The following is a 17333-nucleotide window of genomic DNA, read 5'->3' on the forward strand; positions in this document are numbered from 1 at the left end:
TGGAACGACATGATGACGAGCAATCAATGACTGAATTTTCATTTTTGGGTGAACTAACCCTTTAAATGCAAGTAAAACATCTACTTTTAAGACTTCAGATTCAGAAGTTTTGGGAGAATCAAATGTCAAAATGTGGGTGAAATAATGTTCCATTGTCATTCATTGTTACACTTATATTTATGTAAAAATTGAAAAACATTCTTATTCTGACCTGTACATATAAAATACTAAGTGAGCATACAAAATTTTATTGCATTTTAAATGAGTAAAAAATTATTGCTGACAGATGGAAAAAATCTAGGATAGTGGCAAAGTTTAGTAATTAGCATTTGGGGTAAAAGTAATTAGTCTTTATATGTCATGAATAGATTTTTGTTGTAAATATCCCTGATAAGATTGTTACACTGAATAACATTTTAGTGGGTGTCTTCTGTAAATCATGGTAAACATCTAGGACATCTAATATTTGCAAATGAAACAGGACCCATTCTGATGTACTGAAAAACAACAACAATTCAAAGCTGTATTACACTTATGATGCATCTTTGACCCCTAAACATTCTTAAATCAAGACATTTACTGAGAAGCAAAATGACTTATTCAATATTGCATTCTGAAAAGTGAAAATGAAGTGAGTTTATGCATTAAAAAATCTGCCATTAGGGTCAGAAAAATAATTTTGTTTTCCTTTTGAATGAAGTTTATTTTTCTGAGCCCATTGACAGATATTTCTTCTTGTTTTAAGTGTAAACTTACTAAATTTTGATACATTTTTTTAGAAACCACGACTTAATATCTCAAGTCATTTTGCTTTTTCAGTAAATGTATTTTTGTATTTGTACTGGAAAACAAGACTGAAATACTGAGGAAGAAAATCATTTTGCAGTGCATTGCATGTTTTTTTCAGCAAGTAGTATATCTCATTTTAATGCTGTTTTAACTTTTGAGAGTCAAGATGATGATAAAAATCATGGCTGACATGATTTTCTTTTCATGCATCAAGGTCAAGTTGAGTGCACTGCATAGTGGAATACAGTGTTCATTCACAGTATGCAATAAATTCTGTGCACAATATGCATACTGTAGAAATATGATAGGAGGATTCTCAGAACACATGAGCGGTGACCTTAGTGAGCCGTCTGTATTCACTGCAAGTTATCCATGTACATAGACTCTGTGCGCTTCCACCACCAACGTCCCATGATGACATCACGAGAGGCGGAGCTTGTTATCCCTCCCTTCATAATGCCTTATGGGTACTCTGTCATATCAGATACAGAGTTCTTATAATAATAACACTTTAATTGTAACAATGAACAACACGTCTAAAGCATTTATTAATCTTAGTTAATTTCAACATTTACTAATACATTATTAAATCAAAAGCACTATCTGTTAATGTTATTTAATGGACTTGAGCTGACATGAACTAATAGTTGTATTTTGATTAACTAACATTAACAAAGATTAATCAATATTATAACAAATGAATTGCACTTTTAATGTTAGTTAAACGAACGGGACCTTATTTTAAAGTGTTACCTGATAATTTCACATTGACAATAAAAGCACATTCATTTAGTGTCATCGTTCCACTGGATTGACCAATCAGCATGCAGGACTGGAACAGTCCATTTTCTAAGTGCTCATAATGCATTTTGATGGGATCATTTCAGCCACATTATTGTATAATGTACATGATCAGACTGTTTAACAGTGTTCTGTGTGTAAATCATTTGTATCATATGATGTGCAATAAGTGCTAACCTTGATAATGTGATGACTAATAAAAGGTAAATTTAACTGTCAAGTCTTGTATTTTACAGTATCTGCTTGCATTACTCTCAGGCCAGATATAGACGAGCAGGATTTTGGAGTTTAATTCAATAACTCTTGGACAGTCATGCGTGTCCCAGCAGGCCTCTGTTGTGAACTGTTCATGGGTCAGGAATGAGGTGAGTCATGAGATTCTGGAATGACTCATAATGTATCTGATGTCTGAATGTCAGAAACAAAACATCATAAACAAATGCAACCTGACCTCAAGGAGTCTGTAATCTCATGTCATGTTGGAAGAACTCATCATTTTCAAAGCTATATGTCTTTAACATCAGCTGTTAGCTGTTTCCTGTTCATCTCTATCCATGCTGAGCAGTAGAAAGTACACAAAATTAGTAAAAGAATAGATGTTGTGTCACTTTACAATAATGTGTCATTAATGCATTAACTAACAATGAGTAATACATTTGTTACAGCACTTATTATTCTTTATTTAAAAAAATAGATATGGTAACACTTTATTTTAGGATTCAATTCTCACTAGTTGCTTATTAGCTTGCATATTACTATTATATTGGCTGTTTATTAGTACTTATAAAGCACAGTATGCTGTAGCATTCATTAACAAAGTGTTGTAAATACTATAATATTTTCAGTACACTACAATTTACTATAGTATGGTTCAATAACACTACACTATTTAATGCCTTATTGTGCATGACCTTATTCTACATCCCTTAATCCTACCCAATACCCAAATTTAAACACTACAAAAACTACTATATATATATATATATATATATATATATATATATATATATATATATATATATATATATATATATATATATATAGTGCTTAAACATGAGATATAATTCATTTTGGGTACATAAAACAGGCAATCTTTGGTTGCATTAATTAATATTAATATTGGGCTGTGTTAAATTTAATAATTTAATATTAAGGCTGTATTGAATATATATATATTCACAAGTTCAACTCAAGTTCAACTCAATCCATATTACACATTAATGGACCCTTTCTCAATATCAAATACAACATATCATTTATATAAAATAATATTTATTGAACAACAATATTTAAATTGACAACAATAGCCATTACAAATGACAACAGGAAATAAACAAAATTGCACAATTCAATCAAACATACAAAAGCAGTGCTCTAAAGGAAATACAGCCTTAATATTAAATTATTAAATTTAACACAGCCCAATATTAATATAAATGAGTGCAACCAAAGATTGCCTGTTTTATGTACCCAAAATGAATTATATCTGGTATTTAAGCACTATATATATATTAAAGAGAAAAAAAGTAAGACATTATAACCTTTTAAATATGTACTTTGATCTATGGAGCTCTAATTAAATTAGCAGTCAAGAGTAAAAAGCATGATTTTTGCATTGGAAATATTCAATTTAAAATACAAACTTCTCAAAATGTTTCTGAAGTATAGTATTAAAGTACATACTCACGGTCTTTATACTGCCGAACGTGATTATTGTTATCAGTACACACTGTACACTCTCACATGTTTGTTTACTGACATAAAAGGAAACATGTGACTTGTGTCATTTATTGAATCATAAAACCAAAGTGTTTTATATTTGTGTTTATATTTCTCAGGAGGATGACACATAAGTTTTACGATGATAAAGTTCAGCTCAGATGAGTGACTGAAAGATAAAGCAGCGTAACTTGAATACATTATGCTAGAATATTAAATGTTGCAATAGTTATAAAAGGAAGTGAAATGTTAGTATCATCATGGACACTTGGACTTTGAACATGATTTAGTTTTATTAAGATCAAGGCGATGAATAATGACACAGTTTTGGTTCCAAACCCAAATAACCTGCTTATCTTCCTTTTTATATATGCAGAGGATATGTGTGATATGGTGCATTATATTTGGCTAAAATAATAGGCAGCTTTATTATGCATTTTGATGCTGTCTAGGTAAGGACTGGAACAGAACTCTTGCTATTGATCTGATGGTCTGGTATTTATGTTTGTTGCGTCAGAGGCATTTGTACCGTGATGAATGGTCACACGTAGACATCATGCCAAATATAGCGCCGTGGCCTCGTCCACTGAGAGCTTCACCTCACGCTGGGAGAAAAGTTCCTCACGCTGTGCCAAGGAGACAAGTCAAGTAATTGGAAACAATTTAATCGGGATGGTCAAGTATCATTAGAGGAAACATGCTCTGATACCACGCGCCTGTCTGTCTTTATTTAACATTTGGCTCTGTGATCTCGCTTCCATTCATGTGGAGAGTGTGTGACCGTAATAATTACAAAGCATGCAAACTAAATGCATACTAGCAAATATAAATCAATCACAGAACGATCTTAACAAAAGTTCTTACAGTCAGCACTCTCTCTGCAGTTTCAGGATCAATCATTTCTTGATGTTGAAATTGAATGATCACGACCGAGTAAAATGAGCTGAAATTATGTGAGAATATGAGACAAAAGTACACATACTGAACACATACTGCATACTATTGGGTGTTCTGGCTACATATCGTAAATAATAATAAACAATTATAATTAATAAAAATGATCAATCTTCAGTGTAATTGTGTTTAATGGGCTCTTTATTTTATTGGTAGTCTGTTTTAATAGGGGTTTAATAATAGCAATTGACTTTATTGATTTAATAATCAATTACATTAACAGTATGCATTCATTTTTTTACCCCAAATCCACAATTCCTCAGTATATTGACAGGAAAACCTTGTGTTTTTGTCAGTTTTCCACTACTACATGAAAAAATACTATAGTAACTTAGAGTAAATACTATAGTAAAGTACTTGAATTCATTTCTTGTGGTAATTCTATAGTTGCTGCGGTAATATAACAAATATAGTAATATAAACAAATTACTTTATCCAATACTGTACTAAGTTTTCTACAACTATATGGGATATTATACTACAGTTTACTGTAGTAAAAACTAAAGTATACTACAGTATTTATTACAGTTCACTATAGTTAATAGTACAGTATGCTGTAGCATTCATTAACAAAGTGTTAATATATACAGTAGGCCTAGATTACACTTTATTTTACAGTGCCATAGTTACATTGTAATTGCTCAAATAAGTACTGAGTACTATTAATTAACTACATATAGAGTTACAGTTTGGGTTTGGTTTAGGGTTAGTTACTCATAATAATGCATAATTTACTGTTATTACTATAGTAATTAGATGTAGTAACGTGTAACTATGGCACTGTAAAATAAAGTGTTACCTATACTACAATTTACTATAGTGTGGTTCAAAAACACTATAGTATTTAGCCTATTGACAGGAAAACCTTTTGTCTTTGTCAGTTTTCCACTACTGTACCATGGTTACTACATGAAAAAATACTATAGTAATTTAGAGTAAATACCATAGTAAAGTACTTGAATTAATTTATTGTGGTTATTCTATAGTTGCTGTGGTAATATAACAAATATAGGTATATAAACAAATTACTTTATCCAATTCTGTACTTTTCTACAACTATATGGTAAATTATACTACAGTTAACTGTAAAAACTAAAGTATACTACAGTATTTATTACAGTTTATCAGTTCACTATAGTTAGTACTACAGTATGCTGTAAAGTGTTAATATATACAGTATGCCTATACTACAATTTACTATAGTATGGTTCAAAAACACTATAATATTTACTATGGTTTTACTACACTAACCATAGTTTAACAATGGCAGCTTGCTTGTCGCAAAACTGATACAGATCGTAACAAGTGAAATCACTGTAATAATAGCTTAAATTTTAGACATTGTGACTATAAAACCTCCATTGTATACACAAGTAATGGGTTTATGTCAACCTGTGAAGTGAAATCACTGTAAATTGATCTAATTTACACTGTAAACGGTTCGTTGTGTAAATTAAGTGTTCATTCCCTTACCTGTGTTTATTCACGTTATCATTTCGGTGGTCATGTGTGTTAAACACAAATTGTGTTAGTTGGCGTGATTTCGTGGTATATTTCCACTCTTTAATTGCCCCTCGGAGCCGCGCAGGGCTCGATCTGCCCCCACCGCGCGCGCGACCTGCTGACAGACGAAGAGCGACAGGTGAGGCAGTGGAACGGTGCCAGTATGCAAATTAGCAAGCCGACTCAATCGCTGATTGGTTCCCTGAGAGCGCAAGCGATCCGCGTCTCCGTGACGCAAAGCCGAGCCGCCTATATAATGAAGGCGAAAGCCTAGTCCATCAATGAAATAGTAAAGAGAGGGAGATTCTGGGAGAGAGAGAGGAAGGAGATAGATTGAAAGCATTCCCGACCGTATTGGCAATTAAAGGAAGCGATTCCTTTGCTAGTGTCCTACCGCGAAGACCAAGAACAAAAAGCATCAGAATGAAGTTTATTATTGGAATAGGGGGGTGAGTAATCCAATATATCCTTATTGAACATCTATTGTGTGTTCTTGTCGTTTAATAGTGTAATGTGTTTATTACAGTGTGACCAATGGAGGCAAGACAACTTTGACTGGAAGACTCATAAAGAACTTGCCAAACTGTTGTGTGGTACATCAAGATGATTTTTTCAAGGTATGGAGTTGTTAAATTACACTTTTTACTACTACTTAGTATATATAGCCTATGTGGCCCCTAGAAATATTTGGACATTTATGCCACACTTACGAATGCATGAATGTTATTGCATTGCAACGTATCAAATGCAATTAGTTTCATGCATTTTAAGTTTGATTTAAGTGTCCAAATACTTTATATTTAGCTATTGTGTAGATTTAGACTATAGACCACCATAAAATAGACTTAATGACAAGGGACGGAAAAGGTAAAGACATAGGACTTAATCATATATTGTATTTATGGATCCATTGTCCGTATTGTTGGTTCCATATGCTGGTGTTCTCCTGGACAGCCAACCTCAAAGACACAACAAATGAATGCCGTTTGAGGTGTACAGCTGAGCAGGCATTCATTTGCAGCATTAAACTCCACTAATATCATTCTCTTGGTCATGCATTGGCATGCGAGAGGATCTGGCAAGCCTTCAACACACCAAACGCTCTCCAAGCGCCCATATCGAAATATTTTATAACACCTCTTAAGTGCATCACACATTCCTAACTATCATTAGAGGCTCTTCTACACTAAGGAGCCTCTCAAGAATCGCATTTTTAAGATAATTCAGCCCAACGAATGCATTAATGCACATTTAGTGCATTGCAACCAAATTAAGCTAATTATGCCCCCTCAAGTTATAGCCTGAGTGCTTGGCGTCACATGTCCAGGTGGGACCAGCACTGCCTGAGCGATCTACACCTTTTTGTTTTATTGGTCACTGTTATTGCAGCCCCAAGATCAAATAGAGTTCGGGGAGGACGGCTTTAAACAATGGGATGGTAAGAGTGGCTTTCGCTGTGGGAAGAGAAACAGTAATGTATTCCCACCTTTCCATAAACATTCTGATCTGTTTGCTTTTCTGTAACATAAACCTAAAACTCAGCAGAGCTCTTTGTCTTACATTGCACGTCAAAAGTTTGGACACACCTAAAAACTTCTGCTTGATATTAGTTTTGATGGACCATATAAACTAAAATTGGAGCAGATACACTCTTAGAAATGAAGGTTCCATTTATGGTTCCGTAACAGAACCATTTTTTCTTCGATGAAAAACTTTAAGAACATTTTTCCACTATAAAGAACCTTTTGGTTCCGTTGATGTTAAAAGTTCTTTTTGGAACTAATAATGCCAATAAAGAGCCTTTATTTTTAAGAGCCCATTTTGAACATTCATTAACCAAAGTTATGTTTGATCAAACACTCTAAAAAAATGCTGGGTTAAAAACAACCCAAGTTGGGTTGAAAATTTACAAAGCCAGCAGTTGGGTCAAATTTGCTGGGTGGTTTTATTTAACTCAACTATTGTTTAAAAATGACTGTATTTCTTGCTTAAAATGAAGCCAAAGTATGTTGGAAATTAACATTTATTAATATGTTTAATAATTTTAAGTTTAGTGAATAATAATTAAACATTGCAAATTAATAAATGTTCATCTTTTCATTAGTATTGTTGCCTCTAGTAATTATGTGTCATATTTTTAATTTCCAACCCATTTTGGGTTCATTTTAAGCCAGACATATAGTCATTTTTAAACAATAGTTGGCTTAAATAAAACTGCCCAGCACATTGGGCAAACATTTAACCCAACTTGGGTTGTTTTTAACACTCTTAAAAAGCATTTTATAAACAGACTAAGAAGAATAAGTGTGTCCAAACCTCAGACTGCTAGTGTAAATTTGACTCACAGCTGTAATATTAATTATTAACATCCCTAAAAAGGAGAAAGGACAATAATTTAAAAGAAGAGAAAACATTTTTATTACTTTAATGTTTCCATTATCCTAGCATGTGAGACACGCCCTCTCTTTTTTGTCTCCCGTGTGCAGTGATTACCTCCTTGGACATGGATGCGATGGTGAACACGATTAAAGGGTGGATGGAGAACCCGGTGAAGTTTGCTCGCTCCCATGGCGTGACCGTTTCCGCCGCACCCGAAGGCTCGGACCCGGAGCGCGAGATCCACATACTCATTGTAGAGGGATTTCTTCTCTATAACTACAAGTAGGTGTTTCTGACTGAAGCCTTATTGACTTATGATAAACATAAAGATTTGACCGTTAATGGTTTTCGTTTCGTTTCCACCTCCAGGCCTTTGCTCGACGTCTACAACAAGTGCTTCTACGTCACCATTCCATATGAGGAGTGCAAAAGGAGAAGAAGGTGAGGGTTATTTCTGATGTTTGCAGATGGTTTGGTCAATGATTTTTCTAACAAATCCATCTCCTCCCTTTCAGTACAAGATCGTACACCGTTCCTGACCCTCCTGGTCTGTTTGATGGCCACGTGTGGCCCATGTACTTGAAACACAGGATAGCGATGGAAAACAACAGCTTAAATATCCGTAAGTCTTACACTAGTGGCGAAATGGCATTCACAACACATTTCACTTCTGTAATCTGTAACTCACATGTACGACTGCATATCTGCAGAATATCTGGATGGGATGAAATCGAAAGAGGAGCTCTATAACCAAGTTTATGAAGACATTCAGAACTCACTGCTGAATAATGCCTTATAGGTAAGAATCTCTATCCTTTTATAAACATAGGCATGACCTACCTCATTATGAAGATGTTTTTCTTATCAGTTGTTTCTTCTTTCTCTTTGCAGCATCTCCAGTTGGAATGAAGATGTGTGTGTATAGAACTGTAAATAGCATCATACGTAGATATGGCTTCAGCCACTAGACGAATTTTGTAAATAACATAATGAAGTACTGACTTATTTTAAAACTGATGGCAGGAGCCTGTTATTTTATATTACTGTATCTATGTAACTTTTGTTTTATTAAAAACAAGCATTGCTCTCTGGACTGTCCAGAGATGAACAGTATATATGAATGTGTTTTCATTTTACTGTATCTGAAGCTCGTCATTTGAACCCTTTCAGTGTTGTGTTTTCATTCTCAACACATGTAAACAATCTTTACCATTACAACTGTAAAATATAAGGGCAAAATGTGGAATATCGCGAAATCACAAAATAATTTTTTTTTTTTATTACAGCATTTCATGATTTATTATTTATTTATTTATTTAATTTTGTTCAGAATATCAAATTTCATGTAATATTTTGTGTCATTCTTCATTTTATTTATGCATACATGTCACACTTTTATTCATTGATTGCAATTTTGATGATACATTATAATTTATTTAGCTTTTCCAATATGCCAAATTTCATGTCATATTTTGTGTAATATTTCATTTTGGCTTTGTTTTTTTTATGCTAATATACAGTATTGGGTGTAATACATTACATTTCCCTTGAAAATAGTAAAGTATATAAATTGCATTAATAATGCTATATAAACAATAGTGGCTTTAACATCTAATATTAAAATGTTTTTAATGTAACCTTCTGCCTTTCAATACTTTGGTCTGTTCAACAATAATTTATGCCATTTTTAATCATTTATTTGAAAGAATTAAAAGAGCCGTTTCGTATCTATCCTTGCATTGTTCAACTGGTCGAGGCTGATGGGGGATTTAGAAAGTCATTTGTAATGAATAATACTTGTTAGAGAGAGTAATTTGTAATGTAATCTAAGTGAAAGATGTAATTAGTAGCTAGTAATTATAACCCAACACTGTTAATAACATTATTTATTTGATCATTTGATCATGATATGCTTATTTCAATTGGCTCAGTATCTATTATATCAAAAACTGCTCAGGTAAAATGTTTTACACAGTGTTCCAGCAATGTTGGTCTGGTTTTATGTTTAATCAGACATTTATTCAAAGTCATTGCCATTAAACAGGAAAGCAAACACATAACCGGCACTCAGACACAAGGTAATTTCTGTAATATATAGTTTGCCACACTCATATGAAATGTCAATGCTAATTTTATTGAAGTACTTTCAGTGCACACAAACAATCAACAACCCCTCTTATCATCTGAACATCAAGTATCTAGACTGGCTTAATGGAATATGAACATGCATGTTCATGCATTATTGCAAGAAATACAGAAGCAGAATGGTACAGTGAATTATTTTATCTATAATTCCCTTCTCTATATAGATGAAACAGTATTTTTGACAATGTGACAAGTAATTTAATGCTTCAAAAAGTTCATAAAGAGATCGTAAAACTAATCTATATGAATTTAGCAGTTAAGTCCAAATTTTCTGAAGAGACACAATCACTTTATTTGATGAACAGACTGAATTTAGGCTTTTATTAACATATTATCATTGATCAGCGAACATAAACAGAAGCTCAACCAAACTGGCTCAAATGCTCTGTGTAACACGAAAACAAACACTTGAAAAAATGATACGATGGATTTACTAACTTTTTTATGTCAACAGGTTCCACATAACTGGATTATGTTGCATTCAATTAACTTTATTTCAGTAAACTTAAGTTTATTATATAAGACCAATTCAGTGCCATTTAGTTGAATCAGGTTAACATTCTTAATTTGTCCAAAACTATATTAATATCAAACAAAAATTAAAATAAGTAATCCAGTTTAATTGATCATTTAGTGAATGCATTCAAACTTTTACAAAACTTAGAATAATACTGTAACAAAATCTTTACTCTGTAAAGACGTTTATTGTAAGGTGTTAACCAGAAAACGGTTTTGATACATCAGTGGCATGCCCAAAGTATTTGTTTTTTATTATTAAAACAACTTTAATTGTTATTAGCAGGTCCTCAAACCAAGCACAAGCTCAACACTTCACTACAATGATAACCCCAAAACTATTAACATAACAGGAATTTTTAAATACCAACATAATAGAAAGTAAACATTAAAAAGTCTCTCAATTTTCTCATCTTGCTTTAAAATAACACTTTATTTCAACATTTACACTCCCAGATCAGTCCTGTTTGATTGAGTCCTGGTTGAGTTTATTTTATTTAAACATGTTATTTTAATATGAAAACATCAAGTTAGGTCAAAAAGTAATCGTTTCAAGTCAATTTAACATGTTGAATCAAAATAAGTTGTTTAAATAAAGTGACCAGCATCAAAAAATCATTTTTATGAGTGAACCTCATTGGATTTTGCGGAAGCTCAAAAGTTCATTCTGAGATCTCTGACTTTTGAATGCCAGTTTGTTGTCTGAGCACAGTTTGAGACAACATTGAGCTCTTTTCTGATTACTGTGGTCTTTTTCTCATGCAAAACATCTGGCAGGAGTCTGTTTGCTGTCCATTTAATCTCATTTCAGAGCGTGGTTACATGTGTGAGGTGTTAAATTTAGGCTGCATGCCTTCAGTGTCAGGAGAGAAGGACCTATGTGAGATGTAAATAGAAGCGCATGCTCTGATCTTGAACCGGTTCGTTCCCTCGATCGCAGCCATGTGACCCCGTGTCGCACTGTCACACCTTCAGCCAAGTGCCTGGACCACGAGGTCTGGCTGGGGGAAAGGTGAGAACGTCTCCAACGTCATGGTTTGTCACGAAGACCTCAAAAAGATGCAGAGATGCAGATCAAATTTTGGCCTATTTTAGTTTAAATGCGAAGAAGTCGAGACTTGACGTTCATATCCTTTTCTCTCACGGATTCAAGTGTCCGAATACTGTTTGAGGTCGCTAAATGATAAAACTGCTGCTCTGTGACCCTGCAGGAAGTGATGCATGTGTGCGAGGGACTTTTTGTGGGCTGAAATTGTTGCCACACACCCTCATAACTGAGATAGTTGAAGAGCGGCAGCTGCCGTCCCGTTAGCAGCTGTACATGTGTGAGGGACATTTCACTCATATGCCAGATGACAGCCTCATTTTTTTGTGTTTGGTCAAATGTCTATTAATAGAGCCTTAAACTTTCAAACAATAAAAATTATTATTATTATTATTATTTTTTATTGTTTAATGTTTTTTTCTTCTTCTTGGATTATTAGGAGCTATAGTATTTGCATTCTTGAGTATAAAAATGCAAATGCACTTGAGTGAGTGTGTGTGTATGTATGTATATATATATATATATATATATATATATATATATATATATATATATATATATATATATATATATATATATATATATATATATATATATATATATATATATATATATATATATATATATATATACACATAAAATTAGTGCTGTCAAACTATTAATCGCTATTAATTGCATCCAAAATAAAAGTGATTACATAATATACGTGTGTGTATTGTGTATATTTATGATGTATATATAAATACACACACATACATGTACATATATTTAAGAAATATATATATATATATATATATATATATATATATATATATATATATATACACACACACACACAGTATATAATTTATTATATATAAATGTAAATATTTTATATATAAATATAATATATTTTACTAATTAACTGCATCTTGACTCAGTTTGTTATTTTAATTTTTTTGTTTATGCAAATAACAACAAAATAATGTAAATACATTTACTAAAATAAATACTTTATGGAACTTGTGGAAATAATTAGAGTTACGTTGTATACCTTTACGTAAATTCATAATTATAAATAGGCAAATGTTTCATTATTTATATTCTCATAAAAAATATGATGTTCTCTTATTATTTAATGTTTTATTTGTGTCCTGGATTATTAAAAAAATAGGAAAAAAGTCGGCACCCCAAAGCTCCAAAAAATAAGCAAACATTTTTAATATAAGACTCACATTCTTGTCCAGAGTTTTTTTCAAAGATTCAGTGGAAATCTGATATAGGCTATTATTAATATTTTTGTAGATATATATTTTTTAATTATCTGTGTAAATGTCTAAACTTAAATCTTTATGTAATATAATTAAATATAAATAGGCAAATGTTGAATACTTTATAATGAAAGATATGAATGAATGGATTTTCATTCTTAAAAATAAACTGTTGATACTTCAGTTTTCTGTTGAGTTTTGGACACTAGGTGGTGTTGGTTTCTTCCAACCAGGCTGTTTAATCACAGACCAAAGTTCACTAGTTTAACTAGCAAGACCAGCTTAATCGATCAGAATGGTCTGGCTGCTTCACCGACAGGTCAGTGGGTATGAACCATTCTGAACCAGCAAGCAATTCAAACTGGGTTTCTTTTTCCAGCAGACACAGAACATATCCTTCTCCGTTTCTAGCTGGGCAGCACACTTTATTTTTAGATAGGCGTCTCAGGTTTATTACCACAGACATATGGATCTCCATAACGCGTGACTCAACGACACATCCACGAATCCCATGTTAAATTAGGGAATATGCACATTAACAAGTTTGGGTGTTGAAATTGAAGGACATTATCCTTCAGGAGACAAGTGTCAGCGGGAATTTCGGTCATGTGCGAGTTTTTGTGAACACGAGCGCAAGGACACGTGTATGGATCATATCTCGATCATAAAACACAAAGTGAAATCAGTAATATCGCTTTATGACCATCATTACTAGTTCAAGTCAAGATCAAATTCCTTAAAAACGCCTTACTAAGAAATGGTACTAAGATAATGATACTAAGAAAGGGTATTTCCTTTTTTTTAACCAGCTGGGACAGTTATTAGACTTAAATTGTAACTTCTATTGAAATACTCGTAGCAAATACACGATTAAATCGTATATATATATATATATATATATATATATATATAAACAGATGCAGTTTTTCGTACAATTCTAGTTTCAGTATTTTATCATTTTCGCAGCGCGCTCGAGCGCAACAAATTAAAAGTGCGCATTTGGAGACGCGCGCTTTACGCGCACATTTGATACTACAGAATGAGGCGAATAAACATTTTGTTCATTGAGTTATAGATCAGTATTGATGTATATCCATTCTGGCGGTCCTTGTCGAAATTTCTCCCCAGTAAGTGACATATTCCATGATCCACAAAAGCCCAAGAGCTCGTTTATGATGGAAAGCTGCTTGAAAGGCAAAAATGTATTTTCTCACCTGTTTCCAGCAGTAAATTAAAGGTGACCTTCAGCCCTTATTTTAGGCACTATCATTTAGATGGCAATTCCTTGAAGAAGAATAATGTTTCTGTACGTGGCATCAGGTGTGTGGAAATATATTCCTTTTGGGAAATCTTGTGCTCAAACCATTAAAGACCATCTTCGTAAAATCACACAAAGATCAGTGCAGCTCTGGACACCTAGATTTACGAATGAAATAATTTCAAAGCGTAGCAGCATTAGTTTGATGTCGGGAGGAAACACGGGGAAGATTTTATTCAACAAACCCAACAGTGAAACAACCAGGAGCTCCAAAGACACTGAGATTTTATTTGCTATTCGCTCTCTTACATACAATGTCCAAACCTGGTGGAAAGCAACGCTTCTGCTTGTGATTTGTTTTACACATTTTGCACTTTTAGACACACAAGTAAAGACTCAATGTAATGTTTGATACTTACTGTAGTCTAAACTGTATCTTAGTATCTTCTGCTGAGGGAGTGTGAGTGTCTGCGCTGCTGTCGGACCGGGCTCTTATGGAGGTGCTCAGGGGTGTTTCCGCGTCTCTTCTCGTCTATTTCTGGTGGAGTGTCACGTTACTCTCAGCAGCTATTGCCATATTTGGTCCTCGCTGTGATTTCCTGCGACTGAGTGACACATACGACTATCACTCCTATGGTCTGAAATCTATTATTATGAATTAACTGCTGATCCATTTGTACAAATGTGGTTATATTCAGTATATATAGCAGTATGTATATACAGACAGAGAGAGAATATAACATCCAGCACATCTGTATTTGATAACTGACCTTCATATAAAAAGAAAGTGTGTGTATGAATACAAATGTATGTGTGTGTGTATATATATATATATATATATATATATATATAAGTATATATGATTGTGTGTATATGTATATAAGTGTGTTTGTGTGTGTGTGTGTGTGTGTGTATGTATACAGTGGATACGGAAAATATTCAGACCCCCTTCAATTTTTCACTCTTTGTTATATTGCAGCCATTTGCTAAAATCATTAAAGTTCATTTTTTTCCTCATTAATGTACACACAGCACCCCATATTGACAGAAAAACACAGAATTGTTGACATTTTTGCAGATTTATTAAAAAAGAAAAACTGAAATATCACATGGTCCTAAGTATTCAGACCCTTTGCTGTGACGCTCATATATTTAACTCAGGTGCTGTCCATTTCTTCTGATCATCCTTGAGATGGTTCTACACCTTCATTTGAGTCCAGCTGTGTTTGATTATACTGATTGGACTTGATTAGGAAAGCCACACACTTGTCTATATAAGACCTTACAGCTCACAGTGCATGTCAGAGCAAATGAGAATCATGAGGTCAAAGGAACTGCCTGAAGAGCTCAGAGACAGAATTGTGGCAAGGCACAGATCTGGCCAAGGTTACAAAAAAATGTCTGCTGCACTTAAGGTTCCTAAGAGCACAGTGGCCTCCATAATCCTTAAATGGAAGATGTTTGGGATGACCAGAACCCTTCCTAGAGCTGGCCGTCCGGCCAAACTGAGCTATCGGGGGAGAAGAGCCTTGGTGAGAGAGGTAAAGAAGAACCCAAAGATCACTGTGGCTGAGCTCCAGAGATGCAGACGGGAGATGGGAGAAAGTTGTAGAAAGTCAACCATCACTGCAGTCCTCCTCCAGTCGGGGCTTTATGGCAGAGTGGCCCGACGGAAGCCTCTCCTCAGTGCAAGACACATGAAAAATCACCTGAAGGACTCCAAGATGGTGAGAAATAAGATTCTCTGGTCTGATGAGACCAAAATTGAACTTTTTGGCCTTAATTCTAAGCAGTATGTGTGGAGAAAACCAGGCACTGCTCATCACCTGTCCAATACAGTCCCAACAGTGAAGCATGGTGGGGGCAGCATCATGCTGTGGGGGTGTTTTTCAGCTGCAGGGACAGGACGAGGGAAAGATGAATGCGGCCAAGCACAGGGATATCCTGGACGAAAACCTTCTCCAGAGTGCTCAGGACCTCAGACTGGGCCGAAGGTTTACCTTCCAACAAGACAATGACCCTAAGCACACAGCTAAAACATATACATCTGATCTACCTACCTGCAGAGTTTAGATTCAACCCTGATCCAACACTTGTTTGTAATTATCAAGTGCTCCTGAAGATCTTAAAGGGTTAGTTCACCCAAAAATGAAAACCTTCATTCATCTTCTGAATCAATGAAAATAATATCTGTGTGTGTATACTTGAATTTGGTCAAGTCAAGTCACCTGTATTTATATAGCACTTGTACTGCATATTTATATGTAAGAATCAATAGTTATTAATTTAGTTAATGTATCTATATCAGCACTGGAGTAAACAGTGATGTCATCATCCAGCTCAGTTCAGTTTGCATATAATGGTGTCGATGCAGGCAGATCAAAACACTGTTGAATATCATGTGTCAAGTTGATGTGTACTTGAATACCCCTGGACCCCAAAAAAGTACGAAATATACAGAATCTTGTTCTTTGTGGGTCAAAATACTTTATATGAGACTAAATCTTGACTCAATTTACTATTATGTTATGTATGTTAAGCAATGGGTAGGTTTAGGTATAGTGTAGGAAGGGCCATACTATAGTGACTTTTATGATTTTGTCAAACATTCTTAAATATGATTTTTTAAGATGTTGTCTTTGTGGGGTCCGACTAAAGGACATTTGGATCCCACAAAGTAGTATTAACAAGTTTTTGACTCTGATCATTTATTTTGATAATTGGATTTCAGAAAAAAAACATGAATGTATACAATATTTTGTCATAATCATGCATTGCGTTAGTTCAGGCAGGCCATGTCAGTCTAGTTTGCAGTCAGCTGTTCTGTTCCTATCTATCTAATCTGAAATCTGTCCATGACTGCATACTGTAAATTTCATTGTAATCATCCTTCCTCATGTAGTTTGGCCTTTTTACAACAACTCATGTAAATTTGTGATTGTTATTATGTATGCATGATTGCTGGATCTGTTCT

General features: G+C 33.9%; 1 protein-coding gene and 2 long non-coding RNA genes across 4 annotated transcripts in view; 1 reads left to right on the plus strand and 2 right to left on the minus strand.

Annotated features, from left to right (window-relative positions):
* Positions 1-5864, minus strand: part of LOC137003021 (uncharacterized) — a 13466-nt gene extending 7602 nt beyond the window's left edge. The window contains exons 1-2 of the long non-coding RNA XR_010891930.1: positions 5737-5864; positions 3839-3935 (exon numbers count right to left, since the gene is read on the minus strand). This is a non-coding gene — a long non-coding RNA (uncharacterized lncRNA). The remainder of the gene's footprint in view (positions 1-3838; positions 3936-5736) is intronic.
* A 198-nt stretch (positions 5865-6062) lies between these two features.
* Positions 6063-9846, plus strand: nmrk2 (nicotinamide riboside kinase 2). 2 transcript variants are annotated; one of them, XM_067362361.1, is made up of 8 exons: positions 6063-6215; positions 6293-6383; positions 7156-7204; positions 8253-8427; positions 8515-8586; positions 8661-8767; positions 8856-8944; positions 9037-9844. In XM_067362361.1, exons 1-7 carry the CDS (start codon positions 6190-6192, stop codon positions 8942-8944), a joined length of 609 nt encoding a protein of 202 aa, XP_067218462.1. In that variant the 5' UTR covers positions 6063-6189; the 3' UTR covers positions 9037-9844. The 2 variants fall into 2 exon arrangements, with proteins under 2 accessions (XP_067218462.1, XP_067218463.1); XM_067362362.1 differs by lacking the exon at positions 7156-7204 and having other exon boundaries at positions 6154-6215; positions 9037-9846.
* A 452-nt stretch (positions 9847-10298) lies between these two features.
* Positions 10299-14855, minus strand: LOC137003222 (uncharacterized). Its single transcript, XR_010891948.1, has 3 exons — positions 14779-14855; positions 14316-14517; positions 10299-11856 (listed from the first exon to the last, which is right to left on the minus strand). It is a non-coding gene; the product is annotated as an uncharacterized lncRNA (long non-coding RNA).
* Positions 14856-17333: the final 2478 nt, after the last annotated feature.

This window comes from Chanodichthys erythropterus, chromosome 16 (genome assembly GCF_024489055.1).
Source record: "Chanodichthys erythropterus isolate Z2021 chromosome 16, ASM2448905v1, whole genome shotgun sequence".
Taxonomy (NCBI): domain Eukaryota; kingdom Metazoa; phylum Chordata; class Actinopteri; order Cypriniformes; family Xenocyprididae; genus Chanodichthys; species Chanodichthys erythropterus.